General features: G+C 39.2%; 1 protein-coding gene across 3 annotated transcripts in view; it reads right to left on the bottom strand.

Annotated features, from left to right (window-relative positions):
- DYNC2H1 (dynein cytoplasmic 2 heavy chain 1) overlaps window positions 1-13,901 on the bottom strand; it is a 342,439-nt gene that overhangs the window by 136,448 nt on the left and 192,090 nt on the right. For all 3 annotated transcript variants that reach the window (XR_006193953.1, XM_042906646.1, XM_042906647.1), the window contains exons 78-79: window positions 13,413-13,523; window positions 8,507-8,662 (exon numbers count right to left, since the gene is read on the bottom strand). Coding sequence is in view for 2 of the 3 variants with exons in the window: in XM_042906646.1 (XP_042762580.1) it covers window positions 8,507-8,662; window positions 13,413-13,523 (267 nt within the window). In the remaining variant the exon portion in view is untranslated. The remainder of the gene's footprint in view (window positions 1-8,506; window positions 8,663-13,412; window positions 13,524-13,901) is intronic.

Raw genomic sequence — 13,901 nt, 5'->3', positions numbered from 1 at the left:
TGGCTGCACCAGTTTGCATTCCTACCAACAGTGCATCCTTGCCAACACCTGTTGTTTCTTGTGTTGTTAATTTTAGCCAACCTGACAGGTGTGAGTGGTATCTCATCATGGTTTTGATTTATACTTTCCTGATGATGAGTGATGTTGAGCATCTTTTCATGTGTCTGTTAGCCATCTGGATGTCTTCTTTGGAAAACTGTCTGTTCATGTATTCTGCCCATTTCTTAACTGGGTTATTTGTTTTTTTTTGTATTTTGTATGTTGAGTTTGCTAAGTTCTTTATAGCTTTTGGATAACTATTATATATGTCATTTGGAAATATCTTCTCCAATTCTGTAGGTTGCCTTTTAGTTTTGTTGATTGTTTCCTTTCCTGTGCAGAAGCTTTTTATTCTGATGAAGTATCAGTAGTTACTGTTTGCTTTTGTTTCCCTTGTCTCCAACAACATTTCTAGTAAGAAGTCGCTCTGACCAAAGTCAAGAGGTGGCTTCCTGTGTTCTTCTCGAAGATTTTGATGGTTTCCTGTCTCACATTTAGGTCTTTCATCCATTTTGAATTTATTCTTTGTACATGGTAGAAGGAAGTGGTCCAGTTTTCCTAACATCACTTCTCGAAAAGACTGTCTTTCCTCCAGTGGCTATTCTTTCCTGCTTCATCAAAAATCAGTTGACCATATAATTGTGGGTCCATTCTGGGTTTTCTATTCTGTTCCATCAATCTATGTGTCTGTTTTCATGCCAGTACCATACAGTCTGACTACAGCTTTGTAATATACTTTGAAACCCAGAATTGTGATGCCTCCAGTTCTGTTTTTCTTTTTGAGGACTGCTTTGGCTGTTCGGGGTCTTTTGTGTTCCATACAAATTTTAGGTTTGTCCTAGCTCTGTGAACAATGCTGGTGGCATTTTGACGGGGAATGCATTAAATGTGTGAATTGTTTTAAATAGTATAGACATTTTAACAATGTTTGTTCTTCCAATCCATGAGCATGGAATGTTTTTCCATTTCTTTGTGTCCTCTTCAATTTCTTTCATAAGCCTTCTATATTTTTCAGAGTACAGATCTGTACCTTTTTGTTTAGCTTTATTCCTAGGTACCTAATTGCAGTTGCAAATGGAATTGATTCCTTCATTTCTTTTTGTTGCTTCGTTAGTGGCATATAGAATTGCAAGAGATTTCTGTAGGTTGATTTTATATCCTGCAACTTTGCTGAATTCATGTACTAGTCCTAGTAATTTTTTGGTGCAATCTTTCAGGTTTTCCACATAGAGTATCATGCCATCGGTAAACAGTGTAAGTCTGACTTCTTCCTTCCTGACTTGGCTACCTTTTATTTCTTTTTGCTGTCTGATTGCTAAGTCTAAGACTTCCAGTGATGTGTTAAATAGTAATCGTGAGAGGGGACATCCTTGTCTTGTTCCTGACCATAGGGGAAAGGCTCTCAGTTTTTCCCCATTGAGGATGGTATTAACTGTGGGTCTTTCGTATATGGTTAGGTCCCATCTATCCCTACTTTGTTGAGGGTTTTTTTTTTGTTTTTTTTTTTTATCAAGAATGGATGCTGTAATTTGTCAAATGTTTTTCTGCATCTATTGACAGGAACATATGGTTTGCACACTTTCTTTTATCAATGTGGTGTATCATATTCATCTATTTGTGAATACTGAACTAGCCCTGTGGCCCAGGGATAAATCCCACTTGATCATGGTGAATAATTCTTTTAATGTACTGTTGAATTTGATTTGCTAGTATTTTGTTGGGAATTTCTGCATCCCTGTTAATCAGGGATATTGGCCTATAACTCTTTTTTAGTGGGGTTTTTGTCTGTTTTTGGAATCAAGGTAATGCTGGCCTCACAGAATGAGTTTGGAAGTTTCCATTCCATTTCTTTTTTTTTTTTAAAGTTTGAGAGGAATAGTTATGAATTCTTCTTTAAATGTCTGGTAGAATTCCCTTGGGAAGCCATCTTGCTGCCCTACACTCCTGTTTGTTGGAAGATTTTTGATTACTGTTTCAATTTCTTTGCTGGTTATGGGTCTGTTCAAATTTTCTATTTCTTCCTGTTTTGGTACTTTCAATGTTTCTAGAAATTTATGCATTTTTTCCAGATTCTCCAGTTTGTTGGCATATTTTTCATAATATTCTCTTATAACTGTTTATATTTCTTTGGTGTTAGTTGTGATCTCTCCCCTTTCATTCATGATTTTATTTATTTAGGTCCTTTCTCTTCTCTTTTCATTAAGTCTGGCTAGGAGTTTATCAATTTTATTAATTCTTTTGAAGAACCACCTCTTAGTTTCATTGATTTGTTCTACTGGGTTTTTTGTTCCTGTATCATTTATTTCTGCTCTAGTCTTTATTATTTCTCTTCTTCTGCTGGCTTTAGGCTTCAACTGCTGCTCCTTTTCTAATCCCTTTAAGTGTTAGAGTTAGGTATAAGACCTGTATTGCAATATCATTTCTCTCTTAGGAATGCCTCTGCTGCATCCTAAAGGTTTTGAATGGTCATCTTTTCATTTTCATTTGCTTCTATGTATTTTTTTTAAATTTCTTCTTTAATTTCCTGGTTAACCCATTCATTCTTTAGTGGAATGTTCTTTAACCTCTATGTATTTAAAGGCTTTCCAAACTTTTTCTTGGGGTTGATTTCAAGTTTCATAGTGTTGTGATCTGAAAATATGCATGGTATGATCTCAACCTTTTGTACCTGTTGAGGGCTGATTTGCGACCATGTATGTGATCTATTCTGGCAAATGTCCCATGAACACTTAAGAAGAATGTGTATTCTGTTTTAGTGTGAAATGTTCTGAATATATCTTTTAAGTCCATCTGGTCCAGCGTGTCCTTCAAAGCCACTGTTTCCTTGTTGATTTTCTGCTTAGATGATCTGTCCTTTGCTCTAAGTGGGATGTTAAAGTTCCCTACGATTATTGTATTACTGTCAATGAGTTTATGTTTGCTATTAATTGATTTATATATTTGGGCATACCAAGTTAGGGGCATAAATCTTTACAATTGTTAGATCTTCTTGATGGATAGACCCCTTAATTATGATATAATGCCCTTCTTCAGCTCTTGTTACAGTCTTTCGTTTAAAATCTAGTTTGTCTGATATAAGTATGGCTACTCAGGCTTTCTTTTGGCATCCATTAGCATGATAGATGGTTCTACATTCCCTCACTTTCAATCTGTTGATGTCTTCAGATCTAAAATGAATCTCCTGTAGGCAGCATATAGATGGGTATTATTTTTTTTTATTCATTCTGATACCCAATGTCTTTTGATTGGAGCATATAGTCCATTTGCATTCAGGGTGATTGCTGAAAGATAGGAGTTTGGTGCCAGTGTGTTACCTGTAGAGTTGGTGTTTCTGGTGATGTTACAAAGAGCCCCTTTTATAATTTCTTGCAAGGGTGGTTTAGTGGTCACCAACTCCTTAAGATTTTGTCTGTCTAGGAAAGTCTTTAACCCTCCTTCTATTCTGAAAGACAGCCTTGCCTGATAAAGAATTCTTGGCTGCTGCAAACCTGATCTGTCTTCCATTGTAGGTTAAGGACTTTTTTTTTTCCTTGCTGCTTTCATAATTCTTTCCTTGTATTTTGTGAATTTGACTATGATATGTCTTGGCAATGGCTGGCAATGGCTGAATTTAACGGGGGTTCGCTGTGCTTCTAGGATTTTATGTCTGCATTCTTCCCCAGAATGGGAAGTTTTCCACTGTAATTTGCTCACATAAACTTTATCCCCCCTTTTCTCTCTCTTCATCTTCTGGGACTCCCATGATATGAATATTATTCTGTTTTAATAAGATGCTGAGTTTCCTGAGTCTACCTTTAGGATCCATTACCTTTCTTTCCCTCTTCTTTTCACCTTCATTTTTTCCCATAATTTTATCTTCTTTATTATTGAATCACTACTCTGCTTCAGCCATCCTCACTGTGATGGCATCCATCCGGTTTGCATCTCGGTTATAGCATTTTTAATTTCGGCCAGACTAGATTTTGGCTCTTTTATATTGGCAGGAAGGGATTCTCTAGGGTTTTCTAGCTTTTTACAAGCCCAGCTAATATTCTTAAAATCACTGTTTTCAATCTCAGTTCAGGATATATGTACTGATTAAATCCCTGGCCATCATTTCTTCCTGTTCTTTCTTTTGGGGTGAATTCCTCTATCTTGTCATTTTGGAGGAAGAAAAAAATTAAAAAGTAAAAAAATAACAAATAAAAAATTTTAATTTTGAAAAAATTCAAGTAAAGGAAGCTAGATTCTAGGTGTGTTTTGGTCTGCTTACAAAAAGCTTGAAAGAAAAAAGACAAAAGAGGGAAAAAATTAAAAATTTAAAAATAAATAATAAAACTTAAAAATAATTTTGCTCTTTCTGTATCCAAGGTGGAGGGAAAAAAAAATCATAAGCAACAAAAAAACCCAAATGAAGCTAGATCCCATCTCTCCTAGAACTGGAGCTTTGCAGCAGTCTATGGTCAGTAGGCTAAGCCAGGGTTTGCTGCCCTCATCAGGAGTCTTTGTTCCTATGCTGGTGAGCATGGGGCTTGATGGTGCCCCCTGGGTCTTTTGCCCATGAGACGCCAAATCACCTCCACCAAATGCTCTCACAAGCAGGGGAACCGCTTCTCCCGGTGTGACCCCTGGGATCCTCAGACCCTGTGGCTGCTCTGGGGACTCCGCCCTCCTTCCTCACTGGACACCGCCAGGTGCTGACCTCTGAAACGTCACACTCGGCGCCCTACCATTTATAGAAACCTGGTGGTACCGAAACCTCTCCTTTCCCTCATCGGTGGTTCTGGGGGACATTTTCTTGTCTAGTCCCCAGAGAGTGTCTTCACTCTTTCTATCTGCTTTTGGGGCAAGTGTTTTCCTGCAAAAAGCCGAGGCACTGCTCTCTCTCTCTCTCTCTCCTCTCGGCAAAAAAGACTGCCTCCCCTCTGAGGCACCCTGACTCTTCTCGCTCGCCAGTTCACCTCTCAGCACCATGCACCTGCTGCGTTCTCTCCCTCAAACTATGCAGAGCATTGTGTGAATCCTGAGATCGATTTCCTATGTGTTCAAAATGGTTTGATGTTGATCTAGCTGAGTTCAAGGGACATGTCCAGGGTGTCCTTACTACTCCACCATCTTAACTTTTGCTTGCTTCCTGTAATACATTAAATACATTTCCTACCTACTCAAAATAAAGTATTGACAATATTTCTTACATCACTATTAAACCTTATTTATAAGTGTTTACTTAAAATTTTTTTCATACTTCAGAGATTAATATTTATAACACTCTCAAGTTAGAAGGCCTCAACTCTCAGTATTACCTGACACAGCAATTTCCTATTGAGGTTCTAATTCCAAAATGGTAAGAACTGTACTCTGAGTAGCATAGTTACTGACACAGTGGCATATGATTAAGGATTTGTAAAATATGGTACAAAAAATTCAAAAGGTAATTTTTGTTTTTCATATCATATTTTCTAATAGAAATAATGTAAATTGTGGGAAGGCTCTCTAGACAGCCCATCAAATCTTACTTTAGCCCACCTGGAAACCCAGGCAGGGTGTTAAGTGGTCTTGTAAACATGAATGAGAAGAACCCTGTTACCAAGGTACCCACCGTGTAGTAAGAATAATAAGGTATCAAACAGTAACAAGCATCAATCAAAAAGACCTTACATTAAGTGTAGTATTAGAAGTACAGCACACATGTGTAAAATAGAGGAAGTTAATTCTGTGACCAAATACAGCACTGCAATGAAAAATAGCAAAACACCTTTCATTAACACAAGGAATGAAAACCAAGTTGAATTGGTGGTGGATCTTTACTTCTAGAAGTTGGTGATTAAAGCAAAAGGAGGAAAAATAGTAAAACAGTTTGTGGAGTGCATATCTGTATGACATTATCTCTAACAATTTTAATGGTATTTTATGTTTTGACTGGGTTTTCCTCCCAATTTCTTCATTTTAAAGAAAGCAAACTTCATGTGTTAAAAAAAGTGACACTTTCAAATATTTGTGTGTGAAAGTAAATTGCTCTAAAAAAGGACATTTTGGTACTATGTACAAATTCTTTAAAATACACCTCTCTGGGCTTCCTGGGTGGATCAGGCAGTTGAGCGTCCAACTCTTGATTCTGGCTCAGGTCATGATCCCAGGGTTGGGGGATCGAGCCCCATGTTGGGCTCTGCACTGAGTGAGGAGCCAGCTTGGGATTCTCTCTCTCCATGTGCCCCTTCCCCACTCTCGTGTGTGCTCAGTCTCTCAGTAAACTGAACTAAACTAAACTAAAAGTATATGTTGACCCAAACTCTCCAAATTTAGAAATTGCCACCCTGAATAAACATTAAATGAGGCAAATATAAGGATATCCATTGCAATGTTTTTTGTAACAGCAAAGACTGAAAAGAACATGTATGCCCATCTAACAAAACTGCTTATAAGTAAGTACATAGATATGGTGAATACAAATAATATTTTAAAATTAGGCATTAAATGGTTACTAATCTTTAATTGTTTTTTTTTTAATTTGAGAGAGACGGAGAGAGAATCCTAAGCAGGCTCCATGCTCAGTGCCAAGCCCAATGGGGCTCGATCCACAACCCTGGGATCATGACCTGAGCCAAAACAAGAATCAGATGCTTAACTGACTGAGCCACACAGGTGTGCCTATTGGTCAGTAATCTTTAAAAATCTCTGTAATGTTTTGGTTAATAAAGCAAAATACAAAACTGTATTTGTAACATGCTATTTGAGTTAAAAAGACTGTATGCATGTCTGAGTGTAAATACATAAAATGTTTATTTATACAATCTTTCTTGAAGGACACCCAAGAAGGGGTGAACAGCAGCTGTCCTGAGAAGAGAAACTGGTGACAGGGAGAGAGAAAGGGAACAGACTAAATTTTAGGTGCGAATCATCTTGTAGCTTTTTAATTTATATCAGGTACATGTATCACATAATAAAAAAATGTAATTTCATTTAAAAAACAATTCCCTGTTTTCAGTACAGTCCTTTCACTACCACTGTTGTTCATGAACCCGTCAGCACGAGCTGCTGTTAGGGGCGGAGGCTCTAGAAGAGGTGGGCCCGGCCACTGCCAAGCTCTGCAGGCTGAAGTAAGAGTCCTCCGGCAAGTTAACTGCCATCAAGACCCACGGGCCTTCTCTGTAAGGTGACAAGAACAAGCACACGCTCCTTTAAGGGCAGTGTGCAGACTGTGTGGAAACAACACGTCACTGTTTTACTTACTACTGCATCAGCGAGACACATCTTTATTGGCAGGTCACGTGCAAGGCACTTGTACACATACACTGTTCCATCTCATCCTCGCAAGAAAGGTAAGCATGGTGAGTAATCCCCATTACACAGATGAGGAAACTGTGGCTTACTAGAGTTCAGTAACTTTCCCCAGGTCACCTGCTAGGAAATTCGAGAGGCAGGACTCAAACCCAAGTCTGTGACTTCGGAACCCACAACCCTATTCTGACATGTAACTGAAACAGAGAGAGAGGCTAAACAGGGACAGGCTGAGGAACCAACAGAAGTGGACAAAGCTAAAAAAAAGATGGGAAAAATTAAATCTGGAAGTGATGCAATTTACGGCTGAGATAGGCATTTGGCAAGAAGAACAGAACATGTTCCAGCAAAGATGGCCACGGCAGTGGGAAAGGGTGGCCTATTGGTCGTGAGAACAATACCAGGCAACACCTATGGCGACAAAGAGCTGGATGAATTCGAGGACCAGGAAGAAGTCCACTGTGGCTGAGTTGCAGAGACCAAGTGGGAAGAGGGTTCTGGGACGATGCTGAAGACAAAGGACCAGAAATGTGCCTATTTCTTCACAAGTACACTAGAAAGTCATTTGATGGGTTGTAAGCAGAGTAGTGAAATAATCAAACTGCCATATTAGGAAAATGATTCTGGCTGCTAAATGGAAAAATCAAAAAGAACAGGAAATGATCTCAGAAAGGAGTACAGGTAAGCGGTAAGGTACTCGGAGAAAATAGTGGAAAGAAATGCACAGATTTGAACTGTATGTTGTTAAGTAAAATCCACATGACTTGGGAATGAACTGGGTAGGCAGGCTAAGAAAGAAAAACATACCAAGAACAATTCCTAGGTTTCTAGCATGAGGAAATAAATCGATAAATAAATAAATGGATAAAATCAATGCCTTTTACTGAGAGGGAAACATGAAAGGAAAACAATATGCGGAATTCAGTTCTGAACTTTGAGATGTCTCTGATGGATCAACCACAAAAATGACACTGAACAATCACTGAGGGTTTATAATGGTTCATGCCTTGTGGCGAACAATGTAATTCAGAGATGTGAGCTACGTATACACTCCTGAAGATGAACAACAAAGACAGAATTAGAGATAGAAAGTCGTAAACCATGAAAAGAATTATTAAGTAATCCCAGCCACTGAAACTAAATTGGTAGGAATGCTCTGATACAAAAATATGCACAACTTACAAGAGGTCCAACACATGTTCTCACTCACCTGTGGAATGTAATTTCGTCTTTCCTGACATGCAGCATGAAACCACGCAAAACTAAAGAGAGCGTGAGCTCGATGGATGCTGTCTTTTTTGCTGATTTGCTCGGCAGTCCAAGATTCGTAAGTGCGCATTAAATTCTTCTTCAAACCTGGAGGTGACTGAAGACAAAAGATTGACCCCTTATTGTCTCAAATCTTCCAAATTAAATTAACATTTAACATGTTTGAGAACATACTTTAATAAAGAAAAGTTTTCACCATTAACCACCCAATTTGACTTATTTTATATTACTTCAAAAAGTATGTATCTAAAACTAGTTTTAAACTCCTTGTAAAAAGGAGTTTAAATTTATATCCAGTATAAATTCAATAATTTTCAAATTTAAAAAAACTATAAAAGCAACAATATTTAGAACAACCCAATAAATTTTATATGATTGCCGGAGCACCTGGGTGGGTCAGTCGGTTAAGTCCGACTCGGTTAAGTCCGACTCAGTCGGTGGCTCAGTCCGACTTAGGCTCAGGTCATGATCTCACAGTCTGTGAGTTCAAGTCTCACATCAGGCTCTGTGCTGACAGCTCAGAGCCTGGAGCCTGCTTTGGATTTTGTGTGTGTGTCTCTCTCTGCCCCGCCCCCGCTTGAGCTCTGTCTGTCTCTCTCTCCCAAATAAACAAACATTAAATTTAAATTTTATATGATCGTTGAGGTATTTTACTGAAACTAAATCATACACAAGGAATGTGACACTGACTGTTAGGGGCACATGGTTTTTCCCCTGCTATGAACACACCCCCTTCTGCAGGTGCTATCTGAGCTTCTGGGCCCTCCCTGCACTGTTGACATACAACGCCAACTAACACTCCCAGCACATTAGACCACTGGAGTTCAAGTGGGGATTAGCAGATACCACTAGGCTCATAAACACAAATTCAAACCCACAAAGTGTATATTGAACTAGTAGTCAAAAAGCACTTATCTACATGTCCAGGATTGGTTTATATTGTTGAATTATCCAAATGAGAAAGATGAATTTCTAATTCTTTTTGGAAAAGTGTAAACTAAACCCACTTCTTGTGTGTGTGTTAAAAAAAAAAAAAATCCTTTTTTTTTTAATCAAACACATTTGTCTATTAATCATCGGTTTCCTGGAGAATTCTTCTAATGTTAAAAAAATGTGCATTTATCTGAATTTATTTTAATTAGCTTTTTTAAAAAGTAAAACTTTTCCTTTAAAGAATGACTGCTACAAGGAACAGTCAGTCCCTCTGCGATCCTTTCCATGCTGTGTTTTTCTCAAATAAAAAGACTTCTTCAACATTAGAAGAAAATACCATTGATTTACTAAGTACATATCCATATACTTTTAAAAATAAAAGTTTCGTGTTTATGAAACAGTAACAAAAATTATGACAAAATAGGCCAAATTTTCTGAGCACTTGATAAAACGTGAAAATAACAGAAAACTGAATATCCACTTAGTTTTTAAAGCAGTAAAGATTACATAAAATGAACAAATCATAAAGAATTAGAGAAAATCAGACACAAACATTTTTGAAAAATAACAAAATGAAGACACTAACATGTCCAATTATGGGATAAGGCCTAGCATGTAGTCAACTGCAAATTCACAGACATAAAATAATTTCAATATTACCTCAAGTAAATATATATTAGTTAAGCATTCAACACAAGAAATCAGGAATACCAAAGGCAAATAGAAATCTAAGGGAAACTTAAAAAAGAAGAATAAAGCAGGAAATTCAGTGAAAAGTATTAGTAGAAAAAAAGCAAATTATTAAGTATGACATCAGGTATTTGGAGTGAATTTTTAAAAGTCTGTCAACTAATCAAAAGAAGAAATAAACAATAAGATAGAGATGTAACAACCTTTAAAGATAATATACACGTGTGTACATACATATACAGTAATAATTTTGAATATGATTAACTGGACTATTTTCTAAAATAGTTAATTATCTATATGGAATTAAGAATTAGAAAAAAATACCAATTCAAATAAAATTTCCATTAAAAGTAATCAAATCACCTCCTGAAAGAAAATCCTGGCAAAGGCTATACATGAAAATATTCAAGAACAGTTCTCCTGATAAATTAATTCTTCGTGTACTGTACGTGCCAGGTAGTACGCAGTAACTACAATGCTCAAGAGAAAAAACAGCCCCTATCCTTTTGGCTACAACAATTCACCGCTAGAATATACAGTCAGAGTGTACTGGGAGAGCAGCTGAGACGATTTTGGAAAAGTTCATTTTACTAGACATCGTAAAGACTTTCGACTGACATGTTTCCAAATAGTAAATGAACTTTACATTCTGTGGATTAACCATTATCCTTTTTCTTCCTTAAATGAGACTAACATCTTCAGATAAAAAACAAGAAATACTGATCTAAAGAAACACGTGACTATAATCAATATGAAGACATTTTTCTTCATAACAAAGATCACACAAAACAAATTTCTACAAACAGAAAAAAACCAAGCAGAACCTCTTCCACCAGCTTTAAAAAGTTTTAATTCCATTTACCATTTTATTTATGACTTGGCCCAGTTACACGGTAACATTGCAAACACACATAGTTTTGGATATGTCAGAAGAATGATGGGCTCAAACAGGAAACCCACACTGGAACTCTTGCTCAGCTGCTGTCAGAAGACCAGTAAGAACACCAGATACTCATGTGCAAAAGAAGAAGCTGAACCGTCCCTTTATACTGCATATAAAAATTAATCCACTCTGCACTAAAGACCTAAACGTAAGGCTATAAAACAATAAAACCAGAAGGAAACATAGAAGGAGGCTCCATGACATTGGCTCTGGCGATGACTCTTTGGATATGACAGGGGCACAGGCAACAGAAGCCAACACCAGGCAAACAGGACACGTCAAACTTTAAAGACGTCTAGGCTACAAAGGAAACAGCACAGTGGAGAGGAGGCACCATGAAAGGGAAGAAAATATTTGTCAACTATACATCTGACAAGGAACTCCTCCAATTCAATCAAAAACCCAGTTAAAAATGGGCAGAGGACTTAAGACCTTTCTCTAAGCCAATATGCAAACAGGCAAGAAGTCCACAAAAAGATGTTCAACGTCACTACTTACGAAGGAAATGTGGTGAGACACCGCTCACACCGTTAGGATGGCTGCTGCGCGCACGCACACACACAAATGACAAGCAGCACTGCAGGGATCAGTAGAAGGCAGCATCCTTCAACAATTAAACACAGAATGACTTCTGACCTGGCAGTTCCACAGAAGCCCTGAGAACCAGCTCGCGGAGAACCAGTTGTGCCGTCGTCGTCCCTGCAGCATGACGCACAGCTGTGCGGAGACACGCGCCCCACCGTGTCCCGCACTGCTGGATCAAGATGACGCCACATGCGCACACACGGAATCGCGGACCCTCACAGGGAAGGAAGCCCCCTCGTGTGTGTCGACGGGAGAAACCCTGAGGACGTTCCCACAGACAGTGTGACAGGCCAGGCCTCAAGGACAAATCTTCCAGGCGCCCCTAGGCAGGCAAACTCCTGGAGATACAGAGTGGAGGAGGGACAGCCAGGCCCCCCACCCCTCCTCCAGAGAGGGGAGAAGAAGGGACCAGGGAGTCGGTCCGCAGCAGACAGTCTCCGCTGGGCAAGATGGAACGAGTTCTAGGGCTCCGCTGCACAAGAGAGCACACGTGTCACTACCCAACTGTGCCATCAAAAATGGTGAAGATGGCAAATTTTATGTTACGTGTCTTTTACCAATACAAATACCGAAAAATGAAATAAAATTTAGAAGGAAGATTTAAATTTCGATAAACATCATCTGATGCTATTATTTATGTTTCTTTTACCTGACCTACACAAAATGTGTTTTGTTTTGTTTTGTTTGAGTACAGCTGCCACACAACCTGACAATAATTTCAGGTGTGCGGCACGTGACTGGACGAGGGTGGCATCACGCCGTGCTCGCCACAAGCGCAGCTGCCGCCTGTTGGCACACAACGCTGTCACACCACCCCCCCCCCCACTGTGTCCCGCTCACTGTGCCCTTCCTCCCCAAGACTCACACTACCACTGGCAGTCTGTACCTCCCGCCGCCATCCCCCCCTGCACCATCAGTCCGTCCTCTATTTATACACCTGATTCTGCTTTTTGTCGTTTGTAGACTCAATCACCACATTCCACTTAGACTGGACTCACGTGTTCGTCTTTTTCAGTCTGACTTATTTCACTTGGTTAATACCCTGTGGTCCATCCACGGTGTCGCAAAGAGCAAGATCTCACCCCTGTCACGGCCGAGTAATCAGCCACTGCAGACACCACGCCTTCCCTGTCCGCCGATCTATGACGGACACTTGCGGCTTCCATAGTTTGGCTACGATAAATAATCCCACAATAAACACAGGGGTGCATGTTTCTTTTTGAAATAGTGTGATGTTTTCTGTGGGTAAATACCCGGCAGTGGAACTGCTGGGTCGTAGAGTAGTTTGATTTTTAACTTTCTGAGGAACCTCCACACTGTTTTCCAGAGCAGCTGCACCAGTTTGCATTCCCACCAGCAGTGTAAACGGTTCCTGTTTCTCCGCATCACGGCCAACACCTGTGGTCTTCTGGGTTGTTAATGTTAGCCACTCTGACAGGTGCGAGGTGGTTTCGATTCGTACTTCCCTGATGATGAGTGATGCTGAGCATCTTTTCATGTGTCTGCTGGCCATCTGCTTGTCTTCTTTGGAAAAATATCTATCCAGGTCCTCTGCCCATTTATTAATCGAATTGTTTGTTGAACAAGACAGTTTTACGTGTTCTGTAGGACAGACGGTCCTTTACAGAGCTGTAGGAGGCATGTGGAGGTTAGTGCACTTAAGACAGCTAGTGATTCAAGGTTTAAATCTTCTTACCTCGTATGTGATCTTTAAACTTGACTGTAATAAAATAGGAGTAAAATGGGGATGAACTTCTGCAGTCAGCCACAGACGAAAGGTATCTTTAGGTTGAAGAGTATTTAATTCCTGGTTTATAAAAACAGCAACAATAAAAATCTACTTCAATATACACACTCATTTCCATTTTAGAAATGTATTAGTAGTAAGTAACTTTTTCCTACTGAAATCCTTCTATGACATTCTGATATATTTCATTCTGCTGCTTATTTGTTCTGTGACCTTGGGTTCTAGGATTTACACCAATGCTGAGCAAGGATAATATGAGTGCGCATCTTGTGAACCGTGTACAACACTCATAGCTGCACATGATGCACAGCAAGTACAAAACAAGTGTTAGCGGTAACCGATGCACCTCAACTGGTCACCACCTTCTGGACCTTAGGTTCTCACCGCTTTGATTAGGGCTTCCAGAGAGTTCTAGCATGAGAGCACTTCCTTTATTGG

This window comes from Panthera leo, chromosome D1 (genome assembly GCF_018350215.1).
Source record: "Panthera leo isolate Ple1 chromosome D1, P.leo_Ple1_pat1.1, whole genome shotgun sequence".
Taxonomy (NCBI): Eukaryota; Metazoa; Chordata; class Mammalia; order Carnivora; family Felidae; genus Panthera; species Panthera leo.
This window is presented reverse-complemented; position numbering and strand designations above follow the sequence as displayed.